Below are 19,331 nucleotides of genomic sequence, written 5' to 3' on the forward strand. Positions count from 1 at the left end.
GTAGCCTTTGGCAACCTCAGCTGAATCCAGCTGCAGCTGCTACCTGTGTGTTCCACTGTGTGTGTGTGCACGTGTGAGTGTTCTCACACACACCCGCACGCCCGTGTGTGCAGTGACATCTGAACCATGTTCCGACTGTGTCAATGAAACTGTTATGTCTTTGTTGGGGAGATATTAATTCTGAGCAATTACAGCTCCCTCTCTCCTCATTCCCTCCCACCCCCCTCCCCTCCCTTCATCTGCTCAGCAAGGACCATGGACCATGTCAAACAATATACAACAGAGAAGAATGCAAATAAACTTTAGTCTGCATCGCCCAGCAAAGCAGTTAGCCGCCCACTTGCAAGATACTTAACTCTTGTACACATGATACACAAAGAACGCTAGCTACTTTCACCAATCCCTTTAGACCAAAAAAAAAAAAAAAAAGGCAAAAGAACTGATCCTTGTCTTTCTATCTGTGAGGTTGCAGTTCCTCCTGCTAATAAAGGAGCTTTCTCCCATGATGCAGTGTGATAAGGATTGGCCTACATGTAGTCCAGCAAGCCACCGCTGATGTTTTCTTGATTAGGTGTCTTATCTTCCATTGAGCTGCATCTGATGAAGGTTGCTGACAGCATAATGGCTGGGAAAACGTCGGACAGCTCCATAAAATGGCAGCTATGTTATGACATGTCAGCCAGGACCTGGTGGATGGTAAGTTTGGCGTAATAACATTTTTTTCACCCACCCCCAAAACTTCCCTCCCTTCTTCCTTTCGAGCTCCTCCTTTATTGCTCCATGCACGTGTTATAAAGTTCGCTGCCTGTGGAAAGTTCAAGCTCAAGTTTTGGGACCCTGGGGTGCCTCTGCACACCAGTGTGCTAGATAGGATTTCCCTGCTATTGTGGCCGGGGGCATAGGCCTTCTTTTTAAAAAGGCAGCATGAGTTTTTGTTCACTTTTTTTTTTTTTTTTAAAGAAAAATGCAAATGGTACAGTCGGTCCCAGGCCGGCTGCTGTGAAATATATGGAGGTGGGGCAGTCAGTAGGGGATTGGAGCCTTCTTGGCTAATTGTTCTTGCATTGGTCTTAAAACAGAGTAATGTACTTCTTTCTTCGGCTCCTCTGAATAATGATTTAGATAGTGTATTGTATCATGTTGTGTGCGGCTCCCTCATCAGTATGCGACTGTCCCCCACGCTTTGCCTTAATTTGGAATCCACCTCCCTTTCAATGAATACTGTAACTGGAGCAACCACTGATTACTATGCCACTCAGCGTAATTAAATTTAGTTAATGAGGATATGCATATTCAGTTCATTATTTTTCTTTGCTCAGGCAAATGTGTGTGGGTTTGTTGTTGCTGTTTTTCCCCCCTTATATTTGTCCAGCTGCAAATGTGGGGAAGAAGGAAAGGAGCATAAAAATTCAGGGATATTGGTGAATCCTGTGACTCAACTTTTAACATAATATTGGGAAGAGAGAAGTTGTAACTTTCTGTAATCAGAGTGCTGGGATGAGAGGTAGTAGTTTGGGGAAAGAAAACCTTTCACATCCAAAAAGTGCTACATGATAAATTTCAACATACTGATTTCTGTTGTGTGGACAATGGTCTCTTGTATGCAATAGTCGTGACAAGAATGGGGAAACCTTTCCACAGGCAAGCATTTCATATGACTATTAAATTCGTCATTGGGTTCATTCATCTGAACATTTACTTTCTTTTCTCATTTTCTTTTTCTTCTTTTTTTCTTCTTCTTTTTGCCCCTTTCCTTTTCTGTCTTGATTGCTTTTACTCGTTTGCTTCGATAATTATTGTGCTTACTACAAGGGCCGTTTTTCTCACAATTAGTACAGTGGAAGACAATGGGCACTTTATTCTAGGTGGGGAGGGGTATGGCCAGCCCTGGTGGTCAGCTCATCCACTGTGCCCGGACAGAAGGAAGCTTGGTCTGATTAGTCCTGGCTTCTGGCATTGCCAGGCAAGAGGGTTTCTTATGAATGTGTTTGAATTTCCTGAAAGGTGGATGTTATGCTGTTGCTCCTAGGCGTCTCGTGAAAGCTCAATGTTCAGGGAAGCTTCCCTGGAAGCTGATTCCTTCTCCGCACCCTTTCTCATTAATGTGAGATGTGTAAACCTGCAGGAAAACTTTTCTGCCGCTGCTACTTGTTGCTGTTTTGAGTACTCTGACTCAGAAAGAAAGGCCAGTTCCTCAAGGAGAGACAGAAACCTCTCTCTCTCTCTCTCTCCCTCTCTCTCTCTCTTTCCCCTCAACCCTATTTTATTCCTGAAGAAATAGATTTTACAAGTGATGTAAACTCTAAAGTGGCAAACTGTTATTTATGGTTGTATCTCTTACTATACTTTAGTACTGTGCATGTACATGGTGAAATCAACTGGCAGATGCTTGGGGAAAAATGCTGTGAAATGTTTGTGTAAAAGATTTGCTTTCTGTAACAATACCAAGGCTTGGAAGTGATGTTTTAATAGTTACCCTGCCTCTTAACTGTCATTTTACGTTGTTCTAAGAAGTGAGTTTTAAAATCAATATTCTTACTAAGTGAAACATTTTCTGTTGGGGAAAAGTAAAAAGGTTTACTCTCTACAATTTTACTGAAAAACTGGGATTAATATGGGTATAGTAAGCTAATCACTATTAATATTTTGACATTAAATTTCACCATTCTACTTCTGTACAGTCAGATTGCAGCTTCTCAAGAGAAGTATGCTGTGAATATTATCACTAAAGATTTGCGTAAGCTGATTGTTCGTTTTTAGAAATTGTGGTCTTTTATTGCTGAGAAGATGCCGAGTATGTACAGGGACAAGTTCAGAGGTAAAAATATTAGGCTAAAAATTATTGCGTAATTTATTTTGGTATTTAATCTTCATTAGGTTACATGAAGAGTATGTAAGTTTCTTATGGGGACCATTCTGTTTTAATAAACTTTGTCATTTTGGCACCAAAGTGTTTAAGGGATTATTATTTAATGTGTCATTGAAAACTTGGAATGACAGATGCTTTGTGGAAAACCTAATTAATCAAACTAAATGATTGCTTATCTTTAGTAATACATTGGAAGACAGAGAATTTAGAAGAGAGACAGAATACATGGGGGTTACTTTTACATGGTTCCCCTGTTGTGGATGTAAGGAAGATTTTTTAAATGTGTTTTAAGGTTCTTACAAACTCGTTTATTGTGATTCTTCTCTCACCGTGACACTGATTCTTTTATTTTTATAATAACTCTGGGCTCTTTGTGTAAGAAAGGATATTGTGTCCTTCTTTGGCTTAATCAAATAAAATTTTAGTAACCAGATCCTGAATTCCAAAGCTGCAGTGTTAAAGTACCCAGGCAATTGCTTCCTGACTTATTGTCTGTTTCAGTTAGATTCTCTTATTGTGTGACAATGATCATAAATTCTACTTGACAGGGAAAAAGCCCAAACAAGACGTAGTTGTCCAATTCTACATCTGTTTTCCTTCCTAGACAGGCATGTTTTAGTAAAACAGAGGGAGGAAAAACATTTTATTGAGACAGCTAAAAATAAACAAGTACACGAAGAGTAAACTCCTGTGTGTGTGTTAAATATCATCTACCTACATTCAGTTTTTAAAATGACGCATCCTTATATATTTTACTTCTTTAGATGATTTTGTGTGTGACTTCTTTCAAGGAGAAAAATCATGTAAGCAGTTTAAATTACAGTTGCTTGGCTATATTTAGAGTTCTGTTGATGACCTTTCACATTATTTAAAAATACCGCTTGGAATGTATTAAAGACATATCTCCTAAATAGCACTATTTCATTAATGGTTATTGATGATGCTATATGTTTCCTTTTAAAGCACTCATAAATAAAACTACCAAAAACAATTTTTGGACTTTCCATTCTATTTTGTACTTCACATTTAAAGCTCTCTGTGAGACTTAGAACTTCTTTGTCAGCTATTTGGAACTTCAGAGTAGCAGGTATGCACCAGACATTATTTTTTTCTCCAACTTTCATAAATCTAATCATTTGATCCCATCAGAACCAGGCCAGAACATTTGTAAGTTTACTTTAATCATGAAGGGTAATTATTTGAATATTAATCTGTAAAATTAATTTGAAAATTCATTTGCCAGTCTATGCAACTTGAAATTCTCATAGTCTTGTAAATAGTAACCACAGTGAATGGGCATATAAGCACAAAAACTAGGCTAGATCCTCTGTTATCCAAGGTTATTCTTTGTTGAACACCCATCACTCTGCTCAGTTGTAATGTGCTTTTTATTTGTCTTGAAAGAAAATCATTTTTACTTTTTGAGAAGTTAGTGTGTTAAAACAGTGAACCAAGTACCCTCACATAATCTTTTGTTTAAGACAATGTTAATAAAAGTGTTAAATCCATCAATTGTTTGCTAGGCTGTTTTAATAATCAAATTTTGTTCTCAATGTTAATTTTAATTAAACAACTTGGCAATAATATCAGTATATGTAGGCCACATTGAAAAGATTGTTTTCACAGCAAACATTTCTCTGAAGCCTTTGAGAAGTTGAAGTGAAAGATATATAATTGACTATTTTAAACTGAAAATCCTAAAATTAATAGATCCTCTGATAAATGCTGAAACTAGTATATGTTACGGTCTGTATTTCATTTTCTTTTACTAAAAACTAAAGAATTTCTAAAGAGTCTGATAAATATGCTAAATATATATATTAGAAAACTTCTGCCTAACCTAATAACCACAGCTAGACTCCTGTGGTAATCTACCAGCCATGCAAAGATATATCTGAAAATCAAAATTCAATATTTATTTAATTTCAAATTGTATTTAATTTCTAGAAATGTAATTGAATATGGAAATGTAGAAATGTGGTAGAAACTAATAGATACCATACCATACATATAATAACCATAACAACTAGTTGTCTAAAGATATTATGTCTAAATATTGGATCTATTTGTAGAATTTGAAACTATAAAATTTATGTTTCAGTTGACAAATACCTGTAAAGAACATACTATATGCCAGGCTCTTTCTAAGGGGCAGAGGAGACCAATCCTATCGCCCCATTCTGGAATCAAACCCATGTCACAGTGTTATGGAGGCGGGTGATCGACATCATAGTAATGAAAGCTTCTGAATAATTTCTGTTTTCTCTAAAATGTTGCTAACTATATAGCCATTATAATACATTTGCAGATTTATCACTCAGTGTCATGGTAATTAGTACATCTTTTCAGTATCCTTTCTTAGACCCATAGGTGAATGTTAATTTTACTATTACTTCTAAGCTATCTCCTGTGCAGTTAATGACATAGATAAAGAATAATGGTTTATTGAATACTAGTTTCTGAGTAAAACAACAACAACAATGATGATGATATCTGAGTAAAAAGAAAATTTTAACATCTGTAAATAATAGTAATTCTTTTTTAATATATCAAATTTTGTCACAGACAAATTATACTTTTTTCTTTCATGTCTTCCTTACCTATGTTCTTGAGTGTTGCATTTTCATTTGTGGTACCATTTTAGCATATTTAAATACAAGTGAACTATATGAAGATGTGGTAAAATACATTAGTATTCTTCCAAGATACTTTCTTATATGGGAATGACTTTTATTTCATTTTCCATGATTTATTTTCATGTATGTGCCTGCATAATGTAACATGTAAACTTTGGATAAAGAAAAGTATCCTTAGATCCTATCTTAATGAACAGTGATTAGATGGTTATTAATTTAATCAGAGAGTAAGGAAACACAAGTGCCTGCCTATCCTCTTTTCCAGTTCTTTTTTGGAAGCAAAGGGTCGTGTTCTCAAGGAGAGTTATCTCTTCTATCTATGGGAAAGCTGGTGTTGATTTTCCAGTTTAGAGACTAGTCAACAAAGAGAGATATCTGATGCTCACGACGTCATTGAAACTACAGCATATTTCTGTAACATGGCTGAATGATGTCAATCACTATTTTTAGGCATTTTAAAATTCCCCGAGATTGTTATTTTCTATGCTGTGATTTGTAACACATATTGTTCTGAGGGGGTGAGAAAGTCTGCTCAGAAATAGGAAAATTTAGCAGGGCAGGAAAAGAGAATTACATTCCCCTGTTGCGTCTCAATGTGCAAAAAAGTCAGGATATTGATATTCAGTGCAAAAGTTCTTTTCACAAGAAGTTCTGCTAAGGGATATATGTAGCTATGCTACATGTTTTATTAACTTTTAAGAATTCTGAATTTTATTGCATTTTAAATGCTTAGCAAAGAGCCAGGAGAAAAGAAAGTACTCAGGAAATGTTCGTTATGATCATTATTATTATTTCAACTTACACTAAGCATGCTTTATAAATGGAACAGATTTAACATATCATGTAATAGACAGCTTTAATAACAATTTCCATTTCTCAATGTTCTAACATTAATTTTACCCCAGCACCTCCCTAAAAATATGACTTTATTCAGAGAGCTTTTTTTTTTCTAACTTCTCACATACTATGTTCATTTTCTGAGGTTAGAACATAATGGATATGTTTATGAGCACAGGGCTGAATCCTGGGAAATGTAGATTTGGTGACCTCTGGCAAATGAATTTGCTCCTCTCACGGCTGGTAGAGGCAGCTGTAAAGTGCAGATAATCATACTCATTACATGTCGCTCCAACATGTCGTGAGGATGAATGAGATGGAGTGGGCGAGGCACCTGGTGAATGCTTTGTAAATACAACGTCCACGACACATACCCAAGGGGGCTAATACAAACTGTGGCTATTTATACAGTCTCAGGTCTGAGCACTTAGTAGGTGCCCCAAAATACACACAAATAACACGGTGTGTTATTTGAATGGAACCATAACATTTCCTGTGGGGTTTTCATAATCATGTTGAGTTTTTAAAAATTCACATGAACATTTTTGTGGGAACTGCATACATTAAACGAATCATAAAAATTCAGTATTTTCCATTTCAAATTGTAGCAGATTTCTTAAAAACAGAGACTCCTGAAATATTTTCTCATGGTTAGCAAGATCCAATGGCTAATGTTACACATTAGCTTAATTTTAAACATTAAATACCATGATTTTAAGGGTAAAAGAAGCCAATGACTACGGAGGGCCTCCTCTTTGCCAGGTGTTTGCCTGGTACTTTGGAAGGCAATTTATATAAATCATCTCCTTCAGTCTTCAGCACAGAGCAATAACACAGACATTACCAGAACCACTTTACAGGGGAGGCCACTCGACTTCAAGGTTAAGCAACTTGCTGAAATGCACTCCACTGATAAGGGGAGAAGAGGAGAGAACACGAAAACCCTCAAAGTTTAAATAAAGTTTCTCTGCTCCTTCCCAAGAACCCGACCGTTGACTATTTCACCCATATGATCTGGGTTATAACTAATTATTGGTGACCATGGTAAGGTGTTTGACCATTGCCTGCTTTACATCAGTCTGCCCCTCCAGCGCCATTTCATGCCTCTTTCTGGGGCTCACCTCTCCCTCTGTGTTAAATGGGCCAGGACACTCGCTCCAGAGCTGTGTCTGAGAACTGTAGAGCTCTGGGATTGGAGGTAGTTGAATTCTTTGGAAATGCGATTCCATTCATCTTTCCTCGAGACAATTAGACTCGCTATAGTCATAAGCCATCTGGGGGAAATTTTTTGGAAAGAAATTGGCAAGCAAAGTGTTTCCATTTTCAGGTTTTGATGATATCTGTTTACCTCCTGGAGCTCTTATGAGGCTCCAATGAGATAATACACAGTCAACGACTTGAAAACTGTAAAATGCAAAACAAATCTAAGGTATACATATTATTATCTGGTGATATTAAACATGGGTGGATGAAGAAAAGCTTTCCAGAATTTTGCCAGTGTTCTGGAGTGTGATATAATGGTAAATTCTCACCAGCCAACAGAGGAAATGCCAGCTGCTAAAACATTGTATGATGCTATCTGCAAATTCTGCTGCTAAATTCAAAAGTATTAATCCTTCAGATAACAATGCACTGCTAGTTCACCAACATCTCATGTAACAGTAGTGATAATATCTACCACCTCTTTTTGTACATTTAATGAGAAGCCATGAAATTTTTAAAAATTTCACCTGTGCCATTTTGCAGTTCAACTCACATTTTTCATTGATCCAAGTTTGCACCTTAGCTTGTACCACAAAAGATTCTTAATCATTCTTAAATGAAATTATTATTTTAACTCACACTTAGCTTATATTATAATGGGAAAGATTTAGCTGGTCACGTAATGGACAGTACATTATGTTGTAAATGGGATTTTTTTTCTGTTATTTTCAAGATTGCGAGAGAGAATATTACCAGCAACTGTTTGAGAGAAAACACCCTAGCACATTTGATACGTTTGTATGCTATAGGTATGAATGTTTAATATAAATGGGTCTACTATATTATATGGCACTTATGTGTGAATATAAGATTTACCTTCTATTATTTAGTTGCTCAAGTGTGCAACCAAAATTATAAGCCCCAAGAGGATGGGGACCACATCTTATTTACTAGCCCTAAACAGCATTTTGTACGTAAAAGGCCCTTAATGAATAATTGCTAAATTGCATCAAGACTGCTGCTATCCCATTTTACTAATAGAGAGGGGAATCCAATGAGAACTCAAGTTCTGAATTGATCAATGGTAATGAACTCAAATCTGTGGGCCCAAGTTATGAATTGTTATGCTGTCTTTTTCCAGATAAAACTTAAATATACTAGAGGCATGTTAGAATTATGATGAAATTAGCAGCCAAGTTTTAAAACTGAAGGTAAGAGTAAGAAGAAGGCCCATAGCAAAAGCAATAAGTTTGTATTTCTCTGCAAGCACACAAGCTCAGTCATTATTAAGTGGTAAGGCAGCAGACAGACCTACCACCCTTGTCAGCAAACGTCATCTCTAAGTGTCGCAATTCTTTTATCGGACTGACTGAGATCGTTCAGGGGTCTAATAAGTTAGAGATTTTGGGAAAGGTTAATGTATTTGGGGGATAAATGATCAAGGCAAAGTGACTTTGGAATAAATGAGCTTTTTGTATATTTTCTTATTTTTAACGAAATAAGTTTCATTTGAGAGGATTGATTATTTTTCCAGTGTAAGGCTTCAGTCATTTCCCCATAATTCTTACATTTATGGCGATGTCGGGAAGGTCTCCGGCATGGGCTGGCATTTTAACATTCAGTGTTTGGGTGAGAGTTCAGAGGCACACGCAGGAATAACAGAAACCTCAAGTAGAATGGGTAGACTGTGGAGAGGTGTGGGAAAGTGAGTAGGAAAGTATCCAATCACTTGTGAAGAAGTACGTGCTTATAAATAATTTTGAGAAAGAGATATTTAAAGTTTAAAAAACACTCCATTTGGATTCAGCCCTGCTTTGACCACTGTAAGTTGGTGTCTGCATGAAAGCTGAGCCAACACCAAGTGTGCTCGGGTATTATACACTCTGCAGCCCAATCTCCAGAGCCCGAAAAGTCACCTGCCCTACTCTTATGACCCACTTTTCCTCAGGGCTCTCATGAAGTAAATTTGAGAGAGTACTCTGGAGGCCCCTGAAAAAAATCAGGTCCCTCTCAGCCAGACACTACCCCTCTATACCAGCAGAAACTTTTCTTTACCTCAACTCTCTCATGCTTATTTTCAGATATTTTAAAGTGAAATGATGGTAGAGACACAAGGGAGAAAAATTTGATTATGGATTATTATTTTTGTTCCCAAACACTCCAGTCACTGTTAGAACCAGGAGCACTGTTCTCCCTTCTAGAGCAGAGCCTCTGGTTTGAAGGAGGAGGGAAAGAGCTGTGTCTACAAGATAAGCAGTCTTCACCTTCAACAGTTCTTACTATTTCAAGGTTCAATGCCGATGCTGACAGCTAATCTGATGAAAATTATGCGGAAGGAAATAAACTTTCATTTCTCCAGTTTGGACTTTGAACAATAAAGGTGGAAGAATATGAGACTCAAAGTAACATCATATATGCTCTAGCATGCACTGCAGGGGATAATAGTTATTGTGATTTTCCAGAATTCCAGGTAGTTTGCTATTATCGATAGTCCTAAATGACCTCACGCAAACTTCGCTCACCTTCTCTAGTATTTCCTCTGGTTTCCTGTTAGGTGGAATCATGGAATCCTATGTGATACAATAATAACAAAGACTTTAAAAGAGACAACAATGCTTTTTTTATCCATACATAGAAGAAATAACACTAAATTGTTATTTTATTTTTCCAATAAGATGTTAATTATCGTATGTGAGGCTATTCATTTTATTGGCACCAAAGATGTTTATAAATGGTACCCCACATAATACAAACCACATGTTTACGTAGCATGAATGTTCAATCAATTAGTTTACACACATAAACGCTGGAATATTGATGACACATGTTAGTTTTTAGTGGGAAAAAAGCCAACAGAGCTAATTTGATGCATTGATCCTTGGGACCTTCGCACAGATGTAAACCTTTGACTTCATCGCAAGTGATTTGGCTGACAAACAGTAGCTTGTAATTATTGTTGTGCCATCATAAATTAATTAAAAAATCAATCAATCAGCTTAGACCAGGCAGGCCAGCCATATTTGTCAGTTTGGGCTGTTTCCCTTCACTTTACTTCCCTCACATGTTCTCTTCTTATCAGACACTTTGAAAACATTTGCTTGTGCCAGATTGGCTTTCTCCTAAACTTTCACAGGGAATTCCAAACAATAGCATGGATATGGGGAGATATTGCTGAGGAATTGATGAATATTCTCTAAATTCCTGGCCATAGGACTACCAATGGGTAGAGTGAATAATTATTGAGCATTCAAAGCCTTTTGGCCAAAGCCATCTCCCCACGCAAGGGATAGCACCTCAATCTTTGGGCAAACAGGCATCATTTAGGGACTGAGTGATTGCTAATGTAACAGTTTTCAACATTGTCCCAAAAGGTGCTTCTTTGATTATCTTTCCACCCAAGCCTATATTTTGAAAGATTCCATTAACTGAACAAATTGCGTGTATTAAACTGTGAGCTGTTTTTGCATTTTTCAGATATCACCATCCACAAAGAACTCCTATGTGCCAGGTTCTCTGCTAGGTACTTTGCATATATTAGCTTATTATTAAATAACAATTTGCAACAACCTTGAAAAGTATATGTAATTCCCATTTCACAGCAGAAAAATACTGAGGCCCAGGGAGTTTAAATAGTTTGTCCAAGCTTACTCGGCTGATAATGGGCAGTGCCAGGATTAAAAGTCAGGTTATTGGCACTTCCCATAACACCATGATTAACCAAAGACATCAAAGGACTTCTGAACAGAACATTACAAGCCGTGTTTTCACATGGAGTTGATGTACTTCTAGCCCAAATCAAAGAGATTTGACCTTTCAGTTAGAGGACAGAACCTTATTCTGGATAAACCTACCATTTTCGAATGGTATTTGTGAAATATTAAAAAATAGTTCCTGCATAATTTTATTCAATCTCCTTTCAAGAAATTTGAAAGGGTGGAGAACTTCTGAATCTTTCTTTGTCCTGCTCACTAAAGCCACTCTTCCTGTCAATGCAGAAGCATCATCCACCACTTTGTGAATAGGGTGTCATTGCTGCTTTTGTTTAGCCTCATTTTCTTGTCCTGAATCAATGGGGCAGTAGAAAAACAGCTGAGCATCCAAAGAACCAGATGGATGTCCCCAAACTGGTCTGTAGGCATAAGCGAGCCATTTAACCTCTGAGTCCTGACTACTTTTTTGAACCACTGTAAATGAAGCAAAGGAAAGTGAGTGGTTTCTCACTTTTTGGGCCTTCCATCATTTATACATAGAACTAAAATAATCTATTCATGAAGCAGCCTTACCCTTAGTACCTGAAATGCACATTTACTAGTTTTCTACTTTATTCTATTTCATCTTTTTAAATGAAGGTGCTGTCTCACTAAATTGATATCTTGACCTGCTAATGGGTCATGACACATGGTTTGGAAAATACTGAGTGAATGCAAAAGTTCTCTGTAGAAGCTAAATTTAATATCTGCACAGAAGTGCTTCAGATTCTTGTGTTTAGAGGTCTTTCATTATTTCAGCCCCTCCTTTTAAAGGAATTTCATACTCATTGGAAGAGAGTGACTATTTTGCAGAATGTGATCTTGGTCTGTGGCACCGCTGCAGAACGTTCCACTGAGGTGTTTCTCCTCTGAGCTGCTCTAAGTACAAGTCAGTCAGCCCTTGGAAGAAGGGACAGGTTGGGTGCAGAGTAAGTAATGCCTGCTGGGCTGAGTCTGTGTTCATAATGCATGTTGAATTCTTATCTTAGATCATTAGGGAAATAGCACCTATTAAGACAGACCCTTATTTTGTAAATAAGATCATGGAATGAAATTGGAAAGTTTCAGGGAAAAAATGTGTGTAGCTCATAATTACTATTTAATTGGTCATTGAAAACATAAAGAAATGGCCTTTTGATAAAATTACAATTAGATAGATAGAATGGGTATTTCCTAAAGAGTTATTTTTTTCCCTGAAATTTTTAGTAGAAGGAAATCTTAGGTGCAGTGTAAGATAATATCTATTGTGCCTCACATATCCTCATGTGAATGAAGGAAAGTTAAACATTATAAATAGTTTCTTTAGAATATGGACTTCATATTTTCACCAATCTGAATTTTATCATGTTTATAACGTAGAGAACTAAGGGGAAGCTAAAATTAAAATGGGAGAGAGTATGGGATATAAAAATACTCTTTGGAGAGTGTTTTAGGTTATGTAGAGAGGAAGAATAGCATTATGGTTAAGGGCCTAGGCATCTAAGGCTAGACTATCTGGGCTCAACTCCCAAATATGCCATTGCCCAGCTAGGTAAACTTGAGCAAATGACTTAACATTTCTGTGACTCAGTTTCCTCAGCTGTTTTGTGGGGGTAGTAGCAGGATCTGCTTAGTAAGATTGTTGTGAGGATTAGATGAGTTTTATTCATAAACCATTTTGCCAGGCATATATTGGGTCCTCATGCTAATAGTAATTAACTCTAAGTAGGGCATAAGCACAACGCACCGCAGTAAAATGCCTGACAGTATAAGGTATGCAAATAAGAAAAGACACAAATAAGGTTACAAAACAAAAACAACCCCTGCCTCCCAACCCCCCGCCAAGAAAACACACAACAGAAACTACTACTAGGAGAAGTGATTCTCAGCAGTTAAGTCAGTGGCTTTAGGCTCAACCATTTTCCACAAAGACTTTGCTTACTTGTCTGAGAAAATGATTTCTTCCAGACTCTGAGCTCCTATTTAGTGTATTTACTCCTTCTGTCATTAATTTCATTTTTCCCCTAAACTCGATGATAAACTTCTGGAAAGCAGAGATCCAGTCTTACTTAGCATTATATTTCCTCTCTCAACTTCTCTTCCTGGCACTCAATATCCTTATACAAGCACTGATACCATCAGACTTGTTAAATGAGGTTGAGCTTGCCTTAAGTTCTAGTTTCTTAGCCCGTTATTAGTGCTTTGAGAGCCCAGGACACACAATTTATAAATAAAGCCAGTCCCGCTTTTCACAGAGGCACCCCACCATCACCACCATACACACAACTTAAAAATGAGCTGTGCTTTAAAAGCTCATTAGAAGCTATTCATTAGAAATTTTGTGATAAGTGCAGTGGGTCCAAAAGGACCCATCAAAGACGATTTCACCCACAGTGCACCAGGCGCAATAATGGCTCCAGGCAACTGGGGCTGGACTTTCCCCTTCCTCCTTCCAATAGCCCCCTTCTTAGCAGGTGAGTGGGAATCCCCCATCTCCCAGTGGCTGAGCATAGACTCCACTGCTCCAATCCAGAGAGGGGAGTTGGGAATTGGAAATATGGCCTGAGGTTCCTGGAGAGTGCAAAGAGGGTGAAGGAGAGATCTCTACTTCTCATGCCCTCTACCCCATTTCTCTTTCATTTTCCCATTGCTGGCAAGGAAAGGAGGGAGTAGTTCTTCAGCTTCCCTTCCTCTACAACTTGGTTTCTCTTCTCTCTTTTTTTTTCTTGAGTTTCTTCCCATAGTCTTGAGCCCAGAAACTGCAGGACAAAAGTAGTGGTGTTAGGAGTAGGGATGGAAGGTGGACCTAACAGATAACTTCTTTCTACTCCTCTGTCTCATATCCACTCTATTTTTTGTTTCCCACTAGGCTATCCACAATCTCACCACTGGATACTAGATTATGATGACAGCTGGGGATCCTGGGCTGTTAGGTCAATAATGGGTGGCATTCATCAGGAAGACTCTTACCAGCAATGGGCCTATAAGTTTGTGAGGAATGGTGACAGAGATGGGTACAGAAGGCAGGAAAAGAAGCTCAGTTCTCAAGGTAACCTTGCTCAGCCAGCTGGAGCAAGTCATGAGTTGCCTGTATCCATAAACACCTAGCCTCTATTGCCTACCTTGCCCCAAAACATAGGGCCATGGCCATAGATTGAGAGGTCGCTAGCATCTATAGAAAAATATCTTTATGATGACCTTGTTGCTAATGTCTTATCATTTAGGCCATCCATATTTCCAATGGCATATAGACCCAAACGTTTGTTATCAATACTGCATTTGTAACTGCATAAATATATTTATTCTATCCAACATTTTTTATAGTGTATTTATAACAAATGCTGTATGAACAAGGCAGGCTTAGTGCTCTTCCTTGTGGAGTTTACATCTAGTTAGAAGACAATGCAATAAGTCTTTTGTTGCTGCAGTATTGCCTGACTTGGAGCTACATAATAGAGGCACCTAACTCATCTTGAAGCTGGTGCAGTTTCTTTAGGTGCAAATAAGAGAGAGCAGAAGATTAATTCCTGCAGAGGGATGAGCATATGCAAAGGCCCAGTGGCAAGAGAGAGCATGACTCTGAACTGGGAAATAGCCCATGGAAAAACGCATCATGCTGTAAGTGAGGGCACTTAAATTAGGCAGAAAAAAATCCACACCAAGAGCCCTGCTATTTTGCTGACTGATGTAAAGAAAGGAGGTCCAAGAACAGGGCCATGGGCTATTAAATCACCCTGTCTACACACACATACACGTACACCACCACGACCACCACTACCACTACCACCACCACCACCGCTACCGCACACCACACATCCACTGAAGGACAAGGATTTCATTATAGTGAAACTTCACAGACGTAGATCAAGTAACATAGGACAAGGGTCTAAGCTCAGATGGCTGCTGTTTCTGCAAGTTTCTGGTTTATCCAGCCTATTAGACTGTGGCCAGATGTACTGTGTTACCTACATAATCCTTATCAGCAGCATTCCATCTGTGTCATCCAAGTAGCAGGAATAAGCAGGCACCCTTTTGGAAAGTGGCCCAAAGGGTACAGAAAGCAGGTACGCCTTGGAGGCATGTAACCCACATCCCTGCAAGTCAGGAGAGAAGAAAAACACATTGAGTTTCTGCCCCAGATACTCACTTGAATTGCTCCTGCATTCCAGAGAGAGGTTGGTGGGGGGAAATTTGGAGGTTAGCTGTGGGCCTTGGAGTGATGATTACTTTGTAATGGAACAAATTAAATTATGTGAAATTTTAGATGCTTTCCTCCTGCCCTAGTGGCTCCCAATCTATTTAGGGGTAGTCAGAAAAAGGGGACCTTCACAACAGCTGCTTAGCTGCTTGAGCTCAGAGAGGAAACCCATAATTTGTCTGTAATCCCTAATGCCAACAGTTGTTCATTAAGAAACAAAACTAATGTAATCTTGATTATTTGCTCAGATTTCTACTCTATCATGTTTTGTACATCTGGCAGGCTAATGTAATTTTCCTCAGAAACCCAAAGCAATCTGGTGCTCAGACAACACCATGCAGATTTAGGTAAATTCCAGGCTCAGATTAGCATAATACTAACTAATCACGAATATCATTTGCATTCATTAGAGTGTTGGGGAAAAATTGTTTCTAAATGGCAGAAAATTGAAAGAAAGATTAAGGGCAAGAGCTTGAAAATCCTGTTTGGCTTGATACGACTATATTACAGATGATTTTTCTCTTACAAGGCCTAATATTTAATGTGGAAGTATTAATTAGAGTATTGGAAAAAGATTGCATCTAATTGGAAGAAAACTAAAAGAGATTAAGGACCGGGCATATGGACTTGCTTTTGCTTGATTCAAGTGTGGAACAGATAATTTCCCATGCAATGCCAAGGAGCTTAAATGTGTAAAAGATAGGGTGATTAATTTTTCAGAAAGAACCAAGCCTTTTTTTTTGAGATAACAGAGAAACACAGTTTCTTTCCTTATGGAGTAACAAGTTATCGGTCAGTGCCTTTGTTTTTGTGATCAAGGAAAGAAGGTAACAGAATTAAACTCCTGAATCTGAAATACTTCCAAATAAAGGGGAAATCCCATAAAGCCCACACACTAGGCAAACCTAAAATCACTGGTAATAGATCCCAAATGTTGTACTGATTTAAATAATAATAATAAAAAGATTCAACCCCCACCTCCTGGTGGCTAGCTATTTTCTTTGCAATTTCCAGGGCCAGTCATTTGGCATTTGTGGAATTGGTTACAGGCCGTGTGCTGGGGCCTGCGCCTGACTGTGGTTCCAGGCAATTGTCTGCAAATCCTGTCTCTGGGCAGCTCGGCTGCTGTGGGGCTAAATTCAGCGCTGGCTTTCTGAGGGCTCGGAGCAGGTGCTCGCCAATGGCTTTGGCTTCTCCCTCTGACAGATGAGCAAGCTGAGCCGCTCCCCTGGAGGGAAGCCAGCTGAGCAGCCATTAGCAGTCACAGCCTTTGAATGTCCAGGCTAGTCTAGCTGCTCGCAGAATCCTGACTGTTTGGGATTCGGGCTTTGGCCTTAGCCTGAATGAGGTCGGGCAGCATGGTAGAGGAACTTGTTACTTAAAATGCGTTCTGGGTGGCCAAAGCTTTGGCATCATCTAGAGGCTTGTGGGAAATGCAGAAACTCAGGCCCCACCCCCAACCCACTGAGTCAGCCTCTGCATTTTCACATGGCCCCAAAGATATGCATAGGCTCATTCAAGATTGAGAAAAGCTGGGTTCTAGGACATTGGGCCTCAGACGTTCAGAGGCATAATGAGCGATCACACCAAGAACTTGTCACAAACTCACATTCCTGGGCCCACGACTCAGTTTCAGGAGGTCTGGGGAAGGTGAGGTGAGGCCCCAGGTGACTCTGATGCAAAGGGTTCCTGGCACCACACTAGAGAAACACCTGGCTAGAGGAACACTCATGGATTGAAATCCACCTTGCCTACTGAGTTAGTGGAAAAGTTGATTAATGGCTCTAAACCCCAGTTTCCCCACTTTAACATGGAGCTCCTATTTTACAGGTTTGTTGTGAGAACTCAGAGAGCTCAGGTCTGCAGAAGGTTGTAGCACAGCATCCTGTGCATTTTAGGCCCTGGCTAAGACGTTACTTCCCTTGTTCTTCCTTCTCCACTTTGCAACCCACTTCCTCCATCTGATTCCCTGCCCACACGGTCTTCCCTATGCCCCAATGTCCCTACCTTAGCGATAGCTTCCCAGTGCCCCTTATGCTTGGACCTGTCCATTTCTATCCTTCTGGCTAGGTCTCCAATCTCCAAGTTTTTTCTAACAACCCCCATCCCAGCCCCCAATTGTAGCTGCAGTGCAATAAATTGTATCTGTCCCAGAGCCTAGCCTTTTAGTCTCAATTCTCTGCTAAACTGGCAGATGACTCAAAGCTAATAGCTAATATTCTGTGCAATGGTTTAAGTATGCCGTTTCTGTTGGGTACTTTAAGGAGATATAATATCTTAGCCCAGTGGTTCTCAACTACGGCTACATACTAGAATCATCTGGAGGTCATTTTATAAGATGCCCAAGTCTTTCAAATCCACTGTGATTCTGATTCATTTGGTTGGGAGAAGACCCACTCATTGGTATATTTTTAAAAATTCCCAGCCAACTTTTGGGCTGCTCACTGAGCAGCCCAAACTGAGAATTCGTGTCTTAAAAAAAGTAATCAAGGAGGCCAATAAAAAGAATATTTTAGCTGAAAAAGACCTTTCAGCACACACCAGATTAGATCAATTCAGCCATCTCTCAAGCAATATGGGTGTTGAATATTGACCCACGTCTCCTTCAGTTCTCTAACATACCATTATTTAGGTTTTTCATGATAAATGCTTCCTGGAATTAGCTTTAGAGGTAAGATTCCCTTCTTTGTTAAGTCATTAAAAATACTGTGAGAAAGCAACTTCTTCTTCCAATACCAAATCTATGAATACTAGGAATGTCTTTTTAGTACCTAGGTAATTCCATAACATCTTGCTCTTGTTTTCAGTAAACTACTTTTTGGAAAAGAGCCAAGTGGGTGTGCATGCCCAGAAAGGTGGTGGATGCGTGTGTGTGTGTGTGTGTGTGTATGTATGTATGTATGTGTATGTGTGTGTTCCAAAGATAAAATACGCGTTAGGAAATTTCAGTAGAGTATCACAGTAAAAAAAATTGCAGGGTTGGATAACAGATCAACATATATCAGATCCTTGCATTCCTATAATAGAGCTCTGAAAACAAACAGAAATGTGTAATACAATGTCAAACAATGCTCAATAAATGTAATTTCCTTCCTCATTCATTCATTTACCTCAAAGCTACATTGCCACAAATTTTATTTGCTGAATTCTCTAGCTGCCATGTAATAAAGCTAGCAATTAATAAAAATTATTAAAGCCCTAATAACTGAGGTAAGCGACATTCAGACTAAAATTATAGACTGTTAAGAAAATAAAAAGTAGCATCATAGGCATTGTTCAGTATTTAGTATCTGTCACTCACTATTAAAATTAGTTTGCATATATTACCTCATGTAATCCTCATTAAAACTCTGAAGTGGACATTAATATTTTTCTTATAGGTTAAACAAACTGAGGCACAGAGAGGTGAAGTAACTTGCTTAAGGTCACAAAGAGAGTAAGTGATGGAACTGGATTTGCCAGCATGCTGTATTCAATATCAAAACTTATAGGATCATCAAAACCATAACTAAAGAAAAAAAACTATAGCTTTTCATTTTGTTTCTTTCTTTTTCTTTTTCTTTTTCTTTTTCTTTTCTTTTTCTTTTTTTTTTGAGATGGAGTCTCGCTCTGTCACCCAGGCTGGAGTGCAATGGCACAATTTCGGCTCACTGCACCCTCTGGCTCCCGAGTTCAAGCAATTCTCTGGCCTCAGCCTCTTGAGTAGCTAGGATTACAGGCATGCGCTACCACACCCGGCTAATTTTTGTATTTTTAGTAGAGACGAGGTTTCACCATATTGGTTAGGCTGATCTCAAACTCCTGACCTAGTGATCCGCCCGCCTCAGCCTCCCAAAGTGCTGGGATTACAGGCGTGAGCC

The 19,331-nt window shown here is 38.7% G+C and overlaps 1 protein-coding gene across 10 annotated transcripts in view; it reads left to right on the top strand.

Moving 5' to 3' along the window:
- Nucleotides 1-321: 321 nt before the first annotated feature.
- NFIB (nuclear factor I B) overlaps nucleotides 322-19,331 on the top strand; it is a 450,108-nt gene continuing 431,098 nt past the window's right edge. For 2 of the 10 annotated variants that reach the window (XM_034967174.3, XM_034967166.3), the window contains exon 1: nucleotides 331-696. In XM_034967174.3, coding sequence (XP_034823065.1) covers nucleotides 601-696 — 96 coding nt within the window. In that variant the 5' untranslated portion in view covers nucleotides 331-600. Of the gene's footprint in view, nucleotides 697-19,331 lie in introns of all 10 variants that reach the window. The other 8 variants (XM_034967168.2, XM_063594017.1, XM_034967165.3 and 5 more) reach the window with 8 other exon arrangements.

Source organism: Pan paniscus, chromosome 11, assembly GCF_029289425.2.
Source record: "Pan paniscus chromosome 11, NHGRI_mPanPan1-v2.0_pri, whole genome shotgun sequence".
Taxonomy (NCBI): domain Eukaryota; kingdom Metazoa; phylum Chordata; class Mammalia; order Primates; family Hominidae; genus Pan; species Pan paniscus.